This window comes from Vipera ursinii (assembly GCF_947247035.1).
Source record: "Vipera ursinii genome assembly, chromosome: 3".
NCBI lineage: Eukaryota > Metazoa > Chordata > Lepidosauria > Squamata > Viperidae > Vipera > Vipera ursinii.
Window position 1 is genome coordinate 200,263,897 of NC_139516.1, and position 19,145 is coordinate 200,283,041.

The following is a 19,145-nucleotide window of genomic DNA, read 5'->3' on the forward strand; positions in this document are numbered from 1 at the left end:
GTGAGGGACCTGCCCTAGCAAAAATCAAGAAGCGCTGAAAAACGCGAGACGCCGAAGGGTCCCGTTTCTTACCCTGTGAGGGAATCGTATCCTCAGAACAGCAAGGTGTGGTGGTCTGAGTACTGTAGCCGCTGGAACACTGCAAGGAATCCCTGCTGCTTCTCTGAATGTCCAGCTGTAGCCCCCGAGTAAGAGCCAAGGCCAGCTCTTCACAGGCTTCCATCTCCTCTCCTTGCTATCAACACAAGGAAGGTCTCTCGTTAGGACAGCGATGGCGAACATTTTTAGAGACCGAGTGCCCAAACTGCAACCCAAAACCCACTTATGTATCGTTGGGTGCCAGGTGGGCGTGGCCGCGGTGGTAACGGCAGACTGGGTGGGACTAAAAAGTTCAATCAATCAATTCCAACTTTACGAGACCTTTTTTTTCCCTGCGAGAAGTTGAAATTGATTGATTGAACCTTTTTTTATTTTTTGCACACGGTGGTGGAGGCCTAAAGTGAAAAGGTTTTATAAATCCAGCTGAAGGCCTAGGACTGGGGGCGACGGCATGCGTGCCCACAGAGAGGGCTCTGCGTGCCACCTGTGGCATGTGTCTCATAGGTTCGCCACCACAGGATTAGGATATCCTTACAACACACGAACACTCTCCTCCTGCAAAGTCTGGCTGTCTCTTTTCACTTGGATTCTGATTCACAACCCAGACCGGGTTTAAGCACACCCCATGCCCTACCCGGGCCCCTCTCTCCATCTGTGTTGGGAATACACTTTCTGTCATCCCAAAATATTTCGGCTAATCTGGGTTGCCATAAAAGAAATCTATCACCACGGTTGAAGGATACCTAGTTGAAGAAGGCAACATTATTGTTTAAGTTTGGTTGTAGAACAACCCAATGCCCCGATTTGCAGAAAACAAGAAGCTTAGCATAATGTGTAAACTAAGCTTCAATTTTCTCACTTTAAAAAAAACATTCAGAATTGTCTGTATCTATATAGCCAGACAATCGGCCAACTCTGGGCTTGTCAAGCTGCTGGATTTCAAAAGAATGTAAGCCAAAAACCAAACAAGCCACATCACCCATTAGTGGGGAGGTAGACCTAGATGTCCTACACATTGTGCTGAGCTGTGAAGATTAACCATGATTTGCTTGCATATCACATCAAGCTAAAAGCAAAGACCAGGGGAGGTTTGGTAGCAAGGATGTGCCTTGAACCTTTTTAATAGCAACACATCAGCTCATGAGTTAAGCAGAGTTTCACCTTTGGGGCTGCTGATACAGTCATGCTCCGGGTCCTCTGAGGATCTTCTGTGGGCAGTGGCGGACCACTCTGAGCCCCCACTGGAGAGTCTGCTTCTCGTTTTTCCTTGCGGCGTTGCAAAGTGTTCACCATGGGCTGGTCATAAGGACCGGGCTTAGCCCAATCCTATGAAAAAAAGCTCTATTACTCAAAGCTTACACAGATTCCCTCCAGACCCACAACCTTCTTACAAAAACACCCAATATGCATCAGACAATGGAGCCCCTTCCCTTTTCCTGAGACTTAGTGGCCAGTTTAAATGCGGGCGAGATGGATATATTTGCAAATTTTTCAAGGGTCATCCTTAGTATTTTCAACTGCACAGGTAGTCCTCAGCTTACACCACAGATGAGCTCAACATTTCTGCTGCTAAGTGAAATAGTTGTTAAGTAAAGTTTTGCCCCATTTTGCAACTTTTCTTGCCACAGTTGTGACGTGAATCACTGCGGCTGTTACGTTACACTGTTATTAAATGAATATGGCTTCCCCACTAATTTCAGAAGGTCCACAAAAGGGGATCACACGTCAACCGTGTCATTAATATGAACCACTTGCCAAGCATCTGAATTTTGATCACGCGGATTACAGGGACCCTGTGCAACAGTCATAACACCGTGAAAAATGATCATAGGTCACTTTTTTCGGTGTCATAACTTTGAATGGTCACTAAATGAATTGTTGTAAGTTGAGAACTACCCACACTATAGAAACAGCAGTGGGAAGGAAATGGGCCACTAATGATGATCCCAACAACATCATCCTCCATCACCACTGGCCATGAAAGGTTGACTGAATGTGAGATAGTCTTCCAACAACCTGTAGCTTGAAATACATGTTTAGGAGGCTAAAAACTAATCTCACAACCAGTAGATCTCTTAGTTTTCTCAATTCCCCTCTCCTTCAGGTCTGGTTTCCCAGCAAGTTTAAAATAGGAATTGCTATTTAATATAAGATAAAATTTTACCCTAACCCTAACCCCACTCCCTTCTAGTACCGATGACGTAACCTAGTTGGGTAATGAAATGTCTGCAAGAAAACAACCAACCTCACTTCAACCTTGAGTTACGTATATTCTCTTCTATTAGAATACTGCCTTATCGGGCAGGGTTACAAATGTAATATTTTGGACCACTGAAACGTGGAATGTGTTGGGGGTCTCTGCTAAATAGATATCTCTGACCTATAAATAAAAGTTTGTCATTGACAAGCATCTGCTTGATATGCTAAGGAGAAAGCAAGGGAAGAAAATGCTGACAGGCAATTACTCATTCTTGGACCGAATGTCTACTCTAGTCTGGCCATCAATTAACAAAGCTCAGAGTCCGTGAATCAAACCTGTAACTTATCTTAAAACCTGCAATCATCCAAGACAAATCAAACCATGTATGCATAAATGGTGTATAGGAAGCTTTAAAAAAGTGTTTTGCCAATGAATATTTACACTATTTAGGTGGAGGGGTTTTCAATTCAAAAGTGCAATGAGTTCCTCCCCCCCCCCCCGTTTTTCAATATCTGATGGCCACTTCCAGGGTAGGTTTGAATCTAGAGGCAAATGTCCACATTTAAAACTTGTGGGGTTTTTTGAGGAGTGCCTTGGTGTAAAAAACCGTTTTTCCCCTTTAAAATAAACAGAATAATAGAGTAACAGAGTTGGAAGGGATCTCTGAGGTCTTCTAGTCCAACCCCCTGCTCAAGCAGGGGATACCAATACCATTTCTGACCAATATCTTCTTAAATGCCTCCAATGCTGGAGCACCCACAAATTCTGGAGGCAAGTGGTTCCACTGGTTAATTGTTCTGTCAGGAAATTTCTCCTTAGTTTTAGGTTGCTTCTCTCCTTAGTTTCCAACCATTGCTTCTTGTCCTGCCTTCAGGTGCCCTGGAGCATAGGTTGGCCCCCTCTTTCTTTGTGGGAACCCCTCAAATATTGGAACGCTGCTATCATGTCACCCCTAGTCCTTCTTTTCATTAAACTAGACACACTCATAGGAGCCTTGGTGGAGCAGTGGGCTAATGCCTCCTTAAGTAACACCAGCTGCCTGCAATTAGTGCAGGTTCGAGTCCCACCAGGCTCAAGGTTGACTCAGCCTTCCATCCTTCCGAGGTAGGTAAAATGAGGACCCAGATTGTGGGGGGCAATTAAGCTGACTTTGTAATAATGCCGCTTGTGGGGGGTCTGTGAAAGCCCTAATAAGCAGGCATATACATAGAATGAAGGCTACTGCTAAGCTTGTAAGCCGCCCTGAGTCTTCGGAGAAGGGCGGGATATAAATGGAATTAAAATAAAATAAAATAAAAATACTCAGTTTCTGCAACCATTGTTTTCTAGTTCTCTGTTTTTTCATATTTCAGAGAAAGTCTTTTAGTTGGGACTACATTTCCCAGAATTCCTAAGCTACATTTCCCAGAATTCCTAAGCAACTTGGCTAACCTGGAAGCTAGAGTCCCAATATTCCTAGCAAATGTTCCTCTGGAGTTTCCGGAGCAGTTCCCTCTGTATTTCCTACTCCCAGAAATCATGTTGTTTTTCCTCATGCTTTCTCAAAACTTAAAAGTATCTTTAGATACCAACTCTATTGCAAAAGTGATTTACAATGGCCAGTTTCTCATGACATTTGATACCAGCAAGATGTTCTGAATGTGATTCCCATGAAGAATGAGATTTGGCAATAAAAACTCTGCACCCACAGAAGTAACCTAACAAAAGTCTCCAGGAATGATGAAATCATGGACAGGTTTTTGGGAGGACTTTTAAAGGATTTACTAGTGGGATCACTGCTGAAAGAAAAGGAACACAGATTGTGCTTTATAGTATCGGTAACCCACATAGGCAGGTAAGGCATTGGGCTAGAAAGTGGGAGACTGTGAATTCTAGTCCCGCTTTAGACATGAAAAGCCAGTTGGATGATGTCACTCTTTCTCAGCCCAATCCACCTCACAGGATTGTTGATGTGGGGAAAATGAGTCATTTGTAAAAATAATGAAGGCAAGATACAAAATAAATACATTATTAATTATATGTAAATCCCATTTGCAAATACCAACCGCTACACTTCATAAACCATCTGAAAAGTCAAAGGGTTGCATAGATTACAAAGCTGGGAGCATGTTCATCCAAAACTAGGGGTCTCCAAACTTGGCAATTTTAAGATTTGTGGACTTCCAACTCCCAGAATTCCTCAGACCCATGCCGGCTGGCGAATTTTGGGAGTTGAAGTCCACAAGTCTTAAACGTTGCCAGGTTTGGAGACCACTGATCCAAACAATAGCTTTTTTTTAATTACTGGAAAAGCAGGACGGAGGAGAAGAATTCCACCACCAGATCAAGAACTCAGAATGGGAGATGAGAGCTGAAGGCAGCAAAGGTCCACCCGGAATTAAGTTAAGAATTGAGAAGCAATTTCTTGCAAGGGGTGGGGTGGGGGTTGTGAGGCATGACAAGGAGAGACTCTAACAGGAACGAAAAGAAACACAAACCTTCCAACTAGGAATCTGAGATGATGGTAACATGCCTGGCCCAATGGTGTAATAATGAACGTAGTCTGGAAGGAGGGTGGAGGAGGTGGCCCGGGTCCATGCGTGAGACACAGACGGAATATGAGGGAAAGAACCCACACCAACGGGGGCTAAAGATGAGCCACTGGGTAAACTACAGTGATAATACCCATTAGACAACTGGAAACAAACAAAAAGAACAATAAAAAAAGAAAAGGGGAAAAAAGGAGAGAAATTAATATAAATAGGTCCAAATATGGGGGAGCACAAAGTGAAACAGGCATGCATTGCTGGGAGAAAGGAAGGGGAAATGCTCTCAATGGTTCTAGTCCCTTTGGCTAGTCAACACCCGCAACCCGGTGCTTGCTCATGCTTTGTTAATGACACTCAACTTAGGCAACCATGTTCTGGAAGAGAGAACCAGAACAAGAACAAACAAGATCATTTTTCAGGAGCTGAATCGTTGGACCGCAGCTGTGCCCCAGAGGCAGGAGCACTTCGTAACTCGGTGTGAGGAGACACGTGGCAGTGAAAGGCTGTGCTCTTTTTGTGAATGAGAACACCCTCAGGAGCATCATTCAACAAAAAGAATAAAGATCCTCTCTGGTCAAGTTCTTAAAGGAATGACAGAGTTGGAAGGGACCTTGGAGGTCATCTAGTCCAACCCCCTGCTCAGGCAGAAAACCCTATACCATTTCAGACAAATGGTTGTCCAATCTCTCCTTAAAAACTTCCAGCGTTGGAGCACTAACAACATCTGGAGGCAGGTTGTTCCACTGATTAATTGTTCTGTCAACTTGGTTTGTTAAGCGAAACATCACAATTTTACAATCAACTCTTCTTTATTTTACAGTCCTATGAGAGTTGTAAACGTGAGGATTATTTGCAAAGTTACTTTTTCATCACTTTTGTAACCGGGAAGGTCACTTAAATGAGGATTACCTGTATTATCCCTTTGACTGCCTGGTACTGGTTTTTAAACAATTGAGAATGCCACAGGTTCAGAGACTACTGTATGCAAAGTAGTTATCTATCAATCTGTGATACAGGTACTATCAGAAGCAACATATCCTAATATAAATCCACATTTGACATACTGCTGTAAAATATAAGGCTATTCTTCCTGGGCCTGATAGCTCAGGATATCCATGTATTTCATTTCTTCCAGTAGCTCAGCTTCAGAAAATGACTTGTTTGCGGACAAGACAAAACGAAACGAAACGACAGGAGGAATGGAAGAGGAAATTGCTCATGAGTATGGACCCCACCAGTCCCCTCCCTCACTTTGACCTCTAGGATGCTGGGCAGATATATGTACACCTGCCAAAAGGATCTGGCTTTTCCAGGTGAATTTGGAAAAATGGACAATTGGAATTTACATTCTGAGATGGTAAAAGTCTATTTTCTCCAGATTTGGGCCTCCCTCTTTAGAAAAAGGACATTTTCTTACTGTTTTATTTCTCAAAAGGTAAGATTTTTGGACAGAAAGGTACTCATAACAATATCCCTACATGCTACAGAAGTCTTTTCAAGTGCCTTGGAAAACATTAATTTCTGTCTCCCAAGCCTTAATTGTGTTCACTTTAGGACATGGCTGCCACTACAGGTAGTCCCTGACTTACAACAACTGAGCCCCAAACTTATGTTCCTAAGTGAGAAATTTGGTGAGTTTTGCCCCAATTTATGACTTTTCTCACCCCATTTGTTAACACGGCTGTTTAAGTGAGTCTGCTTTCTCCATTGACTTTGCTTGTCAGAAGGTGACAAAAGGGGATCATATGACTCTGGGTCTTTGCAACCGTCATAAATGTGAGTCAAGCTGTCAAGCATGCAAGAGTAAATCACGTGACCGTGGGGATTTTAACTGTGAAAAAAGGTCGTAAGTCACTTTTTCCAGTGCCGTTGTAACTTCAAAATGGTCAACATTTTGTAAGTCAAGTACCACCTGCACTGGGGACATCTGGAAAAGCTCCTTAACTGAATCTGAACTGGGGGAACTTCTTTGGCAAAGCTTAAAAGCCAACATCAAGGTCAGCTTTTACCATGGCTTCATTCACAAGTCTGTTCAACCTTTCAAGAGAACCTGGACATTTTCCATTCTCATCTACAGCTTTTTACTCTTGTGGAAGTTGTGAATATTACAGAGCCTGGAAAAACCAAATCATGAAGTCTTCAGGATAAGTCTTTTTCACCTTTTCTGTGGTGATTAGGTAGAACATAGCTATTCAGCCACTGTGTACATTTTAGATGCTATAGTTTTTGCTGTAATGAAATAAGGGAAATTTGGGTTGTGAATATTATTTGGGATGTTAAAGGCTAAATTTGAATAATATAATTAAAATTAAAATTAGGTAAACTTTAATAACAGGACATAGATTATCTCAATGAAATTGAATTGACAATTTTTTCAACAGACCATGCTATTTCTAGAAATTTATTAGTTTAAACTGGTTGTATGAAATGTGAAGGGAAACTGAGAAGGATGTTTTGATAATGTAACCTGAATTATGTACTGAAAACTCTGTTACTGAATCTCTGATTACCCAGTCATCATGAAGCTTTCTAAATATGTAGATTTTAACTGAAAAAACAAATAAACTTGTTTTGTTGTGTTTTTTTTTTTTAAAAAAGAGAGAAGCTGGACGTTTTCCATTCTCATCTACAGCTTCTTACTCTTGGCAGTTGTGAATATTACAGAGCCTGGAAAAACCAAATCACGAAATCTTCGAGAATTAAGTCTTTTTCACCTTTTCTGTGGAGGCCCAAGCCGCCATGGTGGAGCCTGAACTGACAGAGGTGGGGGAGCTGCACTCACTCACTGACTGGCAGGTTTCAGAGGCTTCAGAAGAGGCCGAGCTGGACGAATTCTGCTGGGGTTCAAAAAAATAAAGAAAAAGCCAAAACCAACAGAGAAAAGGAAGAAAAAGGGAAGAAAGACAAGCCAATGAAACAAATTAAAAACAAAAACAAAACAAAAAAAGCAAAGGACGAAAACATACAGAGAAGAAAAGCAGAGTGTTAGGGGGGAAAAAAAAGAAATCTTAAGCATTAAACACGATTATAAGTTTTTTTAAGAGTGCGGAGGGACCAAAGCAATGGGTTCTACATGGTAGATTCTTCGCAGCGTAGCGGATCAGCTTAATGACCTCCCAAAGGGCTGGAGGACGAGTTGGATGTCCTGGCTGCAGATTTGGGGACTTGTCATCTTGATACAACTGGAAGGCAACACCTCGGGGAAGGTGCCATATCATTTCACGAAATCACAAACAAAACGTGCAAGATGTGAGTATCTCCAACACTGCCTTCCCGCTGAAGGACCAAGAAGGATGCTCACTTCCTTCCACTGATCAATCTTCTACAGGTGAGACTCCCTGTTCTTGCTTCCAACAGCACACCTTGTTCTAGACCACAGCAAAGGTCCCTCTCACTATGGATGAAAGCAAGGAACAGGCATGAGCCAGTTACCCCCGCAGAAAGAGCAAAGCAACCCTTCAGAGCAAAAGCTGACACGATTGCAGAGTTTGTAGGGCTGCTTCAAATGCTTCAAGGTGGGAATGACTTATTCCAAGGGTACCATACGGGATAGGCAGGCAGGCAAACCCAGCTCTGACCAGGCTGAAGGTCACCTTTAGCTTTGAAGATCTATGCTGGGCAGAACCGTAAGGAGGAAGCAGGACAGGTCAAGGCTAACACTACATCAATTTACTTGATAATGACGATTCTTGAAAGAGACTGAGGGGTGAAGTACTCCAGTAGCACAAGACGAAACCAGGTTTCCATTTCTGAAATATCTTGCTATTCACTCAGAGCACATCTTAAAAGTCTGCTCAGGGGTACACCAAATTACTCTACAAATTAATCTTTGAACGATGCACCCAACGCCTGATCAAAGCCATCTCTAAATGAAATTTTCTTCAAGTTTTCAGTTGAATTCCTGATGACTACATGCAACCTCCATATTGTATGTTTAGTAACTATGTACAAGGAGGTTGCCAATTCACTTGGGTTTGGTTTTTGGGGTTGTTGGTTTTTTTTTTGAAACTCTGCAATCTAATCTAACCTTCAACATTTGGACTTCCTAATGGTTTTTCATTCAAGCGCTAAGCCAGAACTTAGGGTTAAGTCAAACTTAAACCCTCTGGGAAGGCACATTAGACACTCCTTCCCATTTTGAAACATAGGCAGGTGAACTTGAGAATTCTAGTAGATGAAAAGCATGTAGCTAAAGTCTTGGCAAGTAGCTACAGCTCAGTTCGTGGACTGTCTTGTTTATTGTGGGAAGAGCAAATCACAGGATCCTACAAGGAAGGAAGGAAGGAAGGAAGGAAGGAAGGAAGGAAGGAAGGAAGGAAGGAAGGAAGGAAGGAAGGAAGGAAGGAAGGAAGGAAGGAAGGAAGGAAGGAAGGAAGGAAGGAAGGAAGGAAGGAAGGAAGGGGTACTATTCACATATACAGACTATGGCTTCAACTACGGAAGGACACAGGAAGCAAATTCTCACCTGGCCTTCTTCCCCCCATACAATTGCTTGGATTTCATACAAATACACTAACGGACAGAAATACTTATTCCTCTTTGAGTCAATCAACCTTTTTCTTACAGTCTAAACAACACCTCAAAAGTGCCCAATAATAGGGGATAATTTTGAAATGTAACATGAAAAAAACCCTCTTCTTCCACTCTTTGGAAGAGCTGCGAGACCTGTGGAATGCATTCTTTTGTCCCTCAGCAACAGAGAACGAGACATTAAAAATACATAAAAAGCATCATAAAGGCAGGTGGGTGGGAGGCGGTTTTCACCACAGTGTTTCTGTTAGAGACAATATTTTGCTTTCAAATACAACATATGGCATTGCACGACTATTTCTTTGTCACACTTAGCCCTTCAATACACAAACTGCAAAGTTACGGCTTGTCAGTTGGTTATAACACAAATTGCGCACAATGAACAGCTTCTGGAGAAATCTGTCAACCAAGTTAGTTAGCGCTGTCTAACCAGCAGGACTTCGAACGCAATACTAAGGGAGGAAAAATATACTTTTGTCTGCATGCTTCAATTATGCTGACGATCTCTGCAAGCTTACTTATAAGGTGTCTTGTGTAGACTATGCACGTGTCAATTAAAATACGACAGGTAACTGCCAGTACCAGACAGGTCTTAGTTTAATATAATTTTGCATCTAGGTGAAGTTAGACTCAATAAACCATTACTACAATTATTCACTGTTAATAATTTCCCTATTCTATTGCAGCAAAATTTCTCTTGGGTAGCTATTTTTAAGAACCAAGAGTTAAAAGATTTCAAGACTTTCAGAGATTACACATAGCATTAAAGGCAAACGTGGGCCCACAAGAAGCAGTTATCTCCAGGGGGCTGAAGGAGGAAAACAGGGTCTTCGTACAGTGACACAAAACCCTCGCCTTTTGACATATGCATCATGATGTCACTCACACGCACATCCAAAAGAGAGGGTTGTTGGTGTCGAACGTAGCTTTTGTCAAACTCTTGCAAATGCTCCTGGCTTCAAGCTTGCACAATTCTGAAAACGATTATTTCTCAATATTCTCTTATCAGAGACGGATAAGCCACTGCAGGGTAGTCCTCGACATACGACCACAACTGAGCCCAAAATTTCTGTTGCTAAGTGAGACAGTTGTTAAGTGAGTTTTGCTCACTTTACGGCCTTTCTTTGCCACAGTTATTTAGTGAATCGCTGCAGCTGTTAAGTTACGGACACGGCTGTTAAGTGAATTTGGCTTCCAGATTGATTTTGCTCAGCAGAAAATCGCAAAGGTGATCACGTGACCCTGGGCCATGGCAACGGTCATAAATATGTGTCAGTTGTCAAGCAACCAAATTTTGAACACATGACCATGGGGATGCCGCAGGAGTCCTCAGTGTGCAAAATGGTCACAAGTCACTTTTTTCAGTGCTGTTGTAACTTTGAACGGTCACTAAACAAAGTGTTGTAAGTCGAGGACTACCTGTAGCATAGATATTGATAAGCTCATACTGAGCTAGAAATCCATGTACCTTTGTCTGTAATGGCTAAGACTGCTGAGAACTGTAGTAATAGTTCATTCACATGCCACAGGTTGTTCATTCCTGCCTATAGCAATTAAGATGGCCTCAGACAAACCCAACATACTAATGTAATGCCAGTTCTTGAAATCAGGGAACTTGGATTAAGACAATTTGTAAGAATTTGGGTGCAATATGAAATCTAAGTTTGAGTGTGTGTTGCACTAGGAAATCTTGACAAGCAGCTGTTACTTGTCCTGAATCTTCTATTCTAGTTGCTTGCATATCCAATTTTGCTACGTCTGTCTTCAAGGTTATTACAAAATGTGGTATGTTAAAACAGGGGTCCCCAATCCCCGGTCCGTAGACCGGTACAGGTCCGTGGCAAGCTAGCAACCAGTCCACACAAACAAGCAAAGCCCCATTTGTGGGATGCAGGCAGCACACAAAACCATGCACTCTCTGGTCCGTGGAAAAACCTTTCTCCACGGAACCGGTCCCTGGTGCCCAAAAGGCTGGGGAACCTCTGTGTTAAAAGACATAAAAGGGCTCTCTATTTTGATTGGATGAGACAGATTCCCTTCGGGAGACACGACTTGTTCTAGGCTTCTCTTTATCAACTACCAGCTAATTTCAGCTAACTCTCCTAAGCTGTAGGAGGGGATAATAAGACTTTCTAAGCCAAAACGTAGATACAGTTCTCAATGAGGGAAGGAGAATCAGAATGAAGCAAACGGATAACCAACTTAACTTTGACTACAGAATGTGGGAACCACGGGGTAGGGACTCCTGGGGTCTCTGAAGTTAGGGTTCCTTTCTCCCACAGGCATTACCAGATAAGGCAACACCGTCCCCACCACACGGGTTTCGAAGACATACCTGGTTGGAGGGTTCGGGCGGCATCGGGGACGGCGACTTGGACTGAAAAGCGTCCTGGGACATGAATCCAGAGTCGTGCGAGGAGACGCTGGAGAGCCTCATTGGTGCCTGCTGAGGCAGATTGGAGCTGCGGTAGCGATAGTGTGAACTGGGTGAGTGAGAATGCGAGCCACTTGACCGGGAGTCACTACTGTTTACACTGTTCAGACTGCTGTGAGATACAAAGGAAGAGAATGGGGGCAAGTGGGGGGGAGGGGGCGGGAGGAGGGGAACGAAACAAGACAAAAAGAAAGGGGTAGGTAGGGAGAAAAACCGGCACAATACAATTAACGTCCCATGGATCCCCGGCTAGGCATGCGCAAATCATAAGATGGTGAAACCAGAAGTAGTAGTTTTAAGCCATAAGTTTGCTGCAGTATCCTTAGTAACCAGACAGAAAATGGCAAATCAGGGGGTGATGCTCGTATTCTAATCTACAACCGGACCTAAAAATAATAATCCCTATGTGGTTGCCTGGGATGTCTCAGAATTTTCTTCCAGGGGAATAGCTAGCAGTGGAAGTGAACAATTTTCTTTCTAGCTAGTGGTGTTCAGTGGCGTTTTTCAACCCGGGTGTTTCTAAGCCAGGGATAGGCAACCTTGGCTCTTTTATGACTCGCGGACTTCAACTCCCAGAATTCCTCAGCCAGCCACGCTGAGGGGAAAGGGAGAGGTTTCCAAGCTGGGCCGTGCTGGCTCAGGAATTCTGGGAGTTGAAGTCCACGAGTCATAAAAGAGCCAAGGTGGCCTACCCTTGCTCTAAGCTAAGTGCACACAATTAAAAATCCACACAGCTTAAAAGGTACCAAAGTTGAGGAATGCTGCAATACAGGTAGTCCTCGGCATAGGACGATTGCACTCAAAATTTCCATCGGTAAGCAAGGCAATTTGTGAAGTGAGTTTTGCCCCATTTTACGACCTTTCTGGCCAGAGTTGATAAGCGAATCATCGCAGTTGTTAAAGTGAATCTGGCTTCCCCACTGACTTGTCAGAAGGTCACAAGAGGGGATCACATGATCCTGGGAGATTGCAAACGTCATCAATATGATCCAGTTGCCAAGTGTCCGAATTTTGATCATGTGATCATGGGGATGCTGTTATGGTCATAAGTCGTAAGTCGCTTAACTCTGAATGGTCACTAAATGAGGGGTTGTAAGTTGAAGACTGCCTGCACAATTTGGTTCTTCTTCAAAACCTGCGCTACTTCCGACGTGATCTAAAAACTTATTTATTTGAACAAGCCGGCCTGGCCTGATGGGTTTGGGGTTTTAATTACTGTTTTAATTAACTTATTGTATTCGGGCACAATTGTTTAATTTGTTTTTAACTTTTGTATTTTGTATTTTTGGTATTTATTGCCCTGTACACTGCCCTGAGTCCTTCGGGAGAAGGGCGGTATACAAATTAAATTAAATAAATAAATAAAATAAAATATTTCACAGGCAGGTGGAAATTTCAATTGGTAGCCCTTCCAGGAAATATCTATACTCAGAACAATCAGCAGGATAGTTCTCCTATGCAAGTCTCAGTAAAATCAAGGTGAATGATGCAAAGGATCTATCACAGACTGTGGAATTCATGTAGATCAGGGGTAGGCAACCTTGGCTCTTTTATGACTCATGGACTTCAACTCCCAGAATTCCTGAGCTAGCATGGCTGGCTCAGGAATTCTGAGAGTTGAAGTCCACGAGTCATAAAAGAGCCAAGGTTGCCTATCCCTAGTGTAAGGGATCAAATGTATTTTATTCTCATTCCCTTACTCAGAATCCTCAATTGCCTTCCTGAACTCCTTCATCTCATCTACCAGCTTGTCACCAGAACAGACAAACCCCATTTATAGTATAAATTTTAAGCTGCCCACCGATGGCGTGGAAGAGTTGATTGTCTTGGGCCATTATTGGCCACCCAGTTCACACACCTCTCAAGGACGGCCCAGTGTGCCGTCGATGATGCTCTAAAAGGTTTTAGTACTCCTGGGATTCTCCCGGCGGTTGGCCCAACAATTTGACAAGACTCTTGACTCCTTGACAAGACTTCCAGGGATGTCTGCAGGGGGCCTTCTCAAAACCTTGAAACCCCTGCTTTTAATCTTGTTGACTCCAATACTCAGATAACACAAGTGAATGGCAGATAAGTGGAAACTGTTACGGATTTATTTTAAGGTGTTAACGGCAGCCTCTTGGAGGGCCAGTCTGAAAGGGGAAGGAGCAACGTGGCTTATGTAGCCACTGCCAACACCACACATCCCCTTGCAACACCATCATCTTGCCTACTTTGGCCATTAGACTTCCCGTAGACTTTCAGTCTGCCATTTTCCTTTTACGTTTCAGGATACTGCATTTTTTAAAAGCCCGTGTTTCCTGCCATCAACATAAATATCTATAGATCTCTTGGATATAGATACTATACAAAGGCATGCACGGACAGCTAGCTTTGCAAGGAAATGCAAAATGAACTGCTCTCTCTCATGCCAGGGATGCCAGAGCACCTCCAATCTATGTGATTTAGAAGGCAAACATTGTAAAATAAAAGTGATAATAACGTGAGAGCTTCGGGGCTAGGGAGAAAGGAAAGGACAGAAGAGACAGCAGGAAGTTTTTCCCTTTTGCTGGAGAAAAGGAGAAAAGTACGGTTTCAATACACCTGGGGAGAAGCGAGGAATTAGGTGTGCATGCGGTCAACTGTTTTAGCCAAGAGAAAAACAGTTTCTTGCAGGAGGTTGAAAAGGCATCTCAGCGTTCCAAGACACACAAAACTAACGTATTAAAAACAGTGCTGAACAGTTCACAGCTATTGCATCTTAACAGCAAACAACTTTTATCCCAACCGTTTTGAGAGACGTTTGATGCCCTCGGATACTTTAATCTGCTAGGCAATTAAAAGTTCCTTCATAATTAGTTCTCGTGCTTTTATTCCACCTTAAGTGTCCAAGGGCAGGAAAGCAGGGCAAGGAAGAGCAGACTCTGAATCCTCAATTAAACAGTGAACCGACTCGATTGAAAGATGCCTTTTAATTTTCTCAAGCCGCTTTTGGTAAAATTCTTTGAAGCATTAGAATCCTCAACCATACGCCTTCTGAGTCACTCCAACATGAGGGGCAAATCAACAGAATTCTAATGAACAGTCAACCAGATTTGGAGACACCTCGGGATTCTAAAATGCTAAGTACTAGGGCAGTGATGGCAAACCTTTTAGAGACTGAGTGCCCAAACTGCAACCCAAAACCCACTTATGTTATCGTTGGGTTCCGGGTAGATGTGGCCATTGGGTAGGTGTGGCCCATTGGGTGGGTGTGGCCCATTGGGTGGGCGTGGCCCATTGGGTGGGCGTGGCTGCGGTGATAACGGCAGATTGGGTGGGACTAAAAAGTTCATTCAATCCCAACTTTTTGAGATCTTTTTTTTCCTGCGAGAAGTTGAAATTGATTGAACCTTTTTTTTTTTTGCACACAGCGGCGGAGGCCTAAAGCAAAAAGGTTTTATAAAATCCAGCTGAAGGCCTAGGTCTGGGGCGACGGCGCGCGTGCCCACAGAGAGGGTTCTGCATGCCACCTGTGGCACCCGTGCCATAGGTTCGCCACCACGGTACTAGGGTATCATGCCCATGATGGATCCTGGTTCGGAGACGGAGTTGGAACCAGGACCATCTGACGGGGATGGCACATCTCCCCTAGAACGTCTGGAGAGTCCAAGGGCTAAGGATGATGCTGTCCCAGGCCCTTCCAGCATTGGGGGAAACTGGTTGACCGGCTGGGGAGCTGCCTAACTTCAGACACAGGGGAAGATCAACTGCAGACAGGCAACGGTGATGAGAGACAACAAATCCCCTCTGAAAAAGGAACAGCTGCCTTCCCCACCCGATCTGAGGGCACGGAGGGTGGAGCGGAGGGAAGCTCAGAGGTGGTCTGTGAGGCTGCTCATGAGGAGGCCGCCCCACCCTTCCTCGCAAGGAACGCCTAGCTTGGGCTGATTTAACCAGAGGCCAGGGAACATTGGGAACAACTGCTTGTCTTGGCACTCTTCCCTGACTGTGGGAAACTTTGACTTCTAGCCTCCAACTCAGGTTTCAGCCTCTGGATTTGCATATCTTGCTTTGCAGACTCCGACTCTGCTTGGGGCTTATGGACTTTGCTTCTGCAACGTCTGCACTGGATTTGTGGACTTCGCCTTTCTTCCTGTTTGAGGGGTTTGCTTCCAGTGACTATTGGGACTCAGCTGGTGGGACTGAGTTACACTTGATGGTGGGTTGCTGGTTTTGGGGAAAAAGTGGGGTGGAGGTTTATCAAACCCCCAGAGGGCCGTCTGTCGTGGTTTAGCAGTGCAATAAAAGACTTTACTGTTGCCTGCATCTACCTACACGATCTGGGTCAGGACACAGGGACTGCAATGTTGGAAGCCCAACTAATTTCAGTGCCACAAATGAATAATGGAAAAGTTGACAAAAGTCAGCAGAAACGATGGCTCAATCAGTTCCAAAAAGATGGCTTCAGACTTGCTGAATGTTCTAAGTCACAGGTGTCAAACTTGCTGCGTCATGTGACGTGTTGCAACGTATTGTGACTTTTTTTGTATTGCCAGAGCTGGGGTGGGCATGGCCTCCACATGATGCAACCGGCCCAGAGGCCGGCAGTTTGACACCCCTGTTCTAAGTTCAAATTCAAATAGAACACACTAAAAAGGCTCCTTAAGAAACAGGATTATTTCATTTTATTTACTGCATTTTATCCTGTTTTTTCCTACCACCCTGTTTGCTGAAGGAAATGTACATGGGGTTCACCCCTAATTAAATTCCCATACAGTTGAAGTTTATTTTTTATTCGTTTATTGAATTTGTCCATCTCCCCGATAAGCAAAGTTGGGTGGCTGAGAGGGTAACGAACACACAATGAGTTCCATTAAGAACAGATGCGAGGTTGGGTTTTCCTGGCCCAAATTTAAAATCTTAAAAACACTGTGTACCACACTTACCTGCACACACTGGATTTTCTGGACATAGTGGTACTGGGAGAAGAAGGAGGAGTCTGATAGGACCAGCCATAATCGGAACCTTTCAAATCGAGAATTACCTGAGAAAAAACAAAAACCGCCATGAAAGATCAAGAATGATTTTAAAAGGCTGGTTCGGGGTCTTCTAACTCAGGGGTCTCCAACCCCCAGTCCGTGGACCAGCACCAGTCCGTGGCATGCCAGAAACTGGGCCATGCAAACAAGCGAAGCCCCATCCGTGGGATGCAGGCACCACATGAAACCACCTCCCCTCCGGTCCATGGAAAACAACCTCTCTTCAAATTGCCACGATTGAGAAACATTGCTCTTTGCTAATAATAATTAGCCACTTCTCTGATAGCAATGTAATATAATCTATGAACCAAAGGAAACTATCAGTATGTCTTGGGTTATTCCGAGTACTGCTTAATTATAAAATAAGTGAGGGTTGGATTTTCAGGGATGCAAAATAAAGAAAACATTCTAAAAAACATCAGAGACAACACAGTACTAAGCACATTACAGAACATTGATAATTGAGTGAACAGAATAAAAGAGGTCATAACTGGCCCATAGATTATGCATTGCAACATTCAACTGTGCATCCCTGAATAAGTATTTTAAAGTCTTTGATAAATACACCCAATATTTAGATGAAATAAAAACCAAGACAAATTTGTTATACAGTATGCCAGAACAGCATCCAAACTATGTGTTCACATCTTCCAATGAAAACAATGGACTATGGACCGAGATGAGCTCTCTTTCTCACTAGGCAATTACTGAATGAATTCTTGAGTTAATTTTGATTTGTGGTGATGGCCTAAACCTGTGGTGGCAAACCTAGGTGGCACGCAGAGCCCTCTCTGTGGGCACATGTGCCATCGCCCCAGTCCTAGGCCTTCAGCTGGGTTTTATAAACCCTTTTTGCTTTAGGCCTCCACCGCCATGTAAAAAAAAAAGGTTCAATCAATCAATCAATTTCAACTTCTCGCGGGGGAAAAAAGTTCTCGCAAAGTTGGAATTCATTGGTTGAACCTTTTAGTCCCACCCAGTCTGCTGTTACCACTGCAGCCATGCCCACCCAATGGGCCATGCCCACCCAGTTGGCCACACCCACCCAAAGGGTCACACCCACCTGGCCCGATGATACATAAGTGGGTTTTGGGTTGCAGTTTGGGCACTCAAGTCTCAAAAGGTTCGCCATCACTGCCCTAAATTAATCCCTGCAGTATTATTGGCAAGATTTTGGTTTTGGTGGTTTGCTATTGCCTCCTTCCTAGGGCTAAATGTGTGTGACTGGCCCAAAATCACCCAGTTGACCTTGTGCCGAAGGTGGGACTAAAACTCACCTTCTCTCAGTTTCTAGCCCGATGCCTTAACCCAAACATGTCAAACTCGTGACGTCACGTGACGTCGCACAACGTATCGTGACGGTTTTGCCATTGCCGGCAATGGGGTGGGCGCGGCTTCCGGATGATGCATCCGGCCCACAGGCCAGCAGTTTTAACACTCCCGCCTTAACCATTATATCAAACTGGCTCTCTTGTATGTTATATGAAACCTATAACACAACCTCTGCTTCAAAACCAACTTACTGCATTCAAAAAACCTGCTCCAATACTCCAGTTCTTCTTGCAAAAATCAAACGACGTAGTATCTCTGAGGGTGTATTGACTGAGATTTTTGTTTCCGCCTAATCCCCCAAATGAATGAAAAGAAGGAGCACGCTTTTTTTTGTTACTAAGCAAGACAACTGTTCAATGAACTTTGTCCCATTTTACAACTTTTCCTGCCACTGTTGTTAAGTGAATCACTACAGGTGTTAAGTTAGTAAGACGGTTAAGTGAATCTGGCTTCCCCATTGGCTTTGCTTGTCAGAAGATCACAATAGGTGTTCCCAAGACCTCAAGACACTGCAATTGTCGTAAATACATGCCAGTTGCCAAGCATCTGAAGTGTGACCATGGGGATGCTGCAACGGTCATAAGTGAGAAAAATGACCATAAGTCACTTTTTTTCAGTGCCATTGCAATGGTCACTAAATAAATGGTTGTAAATGGAGGAGCACCTTACTATTTTTGAGTCAGGAGTCCCAATAAACAAGTGTACCTGTTCACTTGATGATGGCAGCTTGTGTGGGTCCATGGTAAGGCTTTTCAGATCTTCTGATATGGTCTGTAGATGAGTTATTTCTCCTAGCATTGATATTTCTTCTTCCTGCAAGATTGTGTTTTTTTTTTAAAATACAGAATCTGGTATTGCTTATCGAGTCAAATTTGTGGTGTATTGAGTTCTGTCAACTGAGGGTAGCCTTACCACAACATGGAAATACAGAAGGGTGGATCTATGTTTCTCCCAATACTTTATTCTCACAACCCTGAGGTGTACCTTAAAACACGCTAGCAGGAGTTTGGCGGGTCGAATCC

General features: G+C 43.6%; 1 protein-coding gene across 1 annotated transcript in view; it reads right to left on the bottom strand.

Moving 5' to 3' along the window:
* The window catches only part of MTSS1 (MTSS I-BAR domain containing 1), a 155,585-nt gene that overhangs the window by 3,535 nt on the left and 132,905 nt on the right, over nucleotides 1–19,145 (bottom strand). Inside the window, 7 exon segments of the mRNA XM_083357612.1 lie at nucleotides 73–235; nucleotides 1,261–1,425; nucleotides 4,777–4,974; nucleotides 7,542–7,661; nucleotides 11,693–11,903; nucleotides 16,699–16,796; nucleotides 18,829–18,936. Of these exon segments, the coding sequence (XP_083213738.1) occupies nucleotides 73–235; nucleotides 1,261–1,425; nucleotides 4,777–4,974; nucleotides 7,542–7,661; nucleotides 11,693–11,903; nucleotides 16,699–16,796; nucleotides 18,829–18,936 (1,063 nt within the window).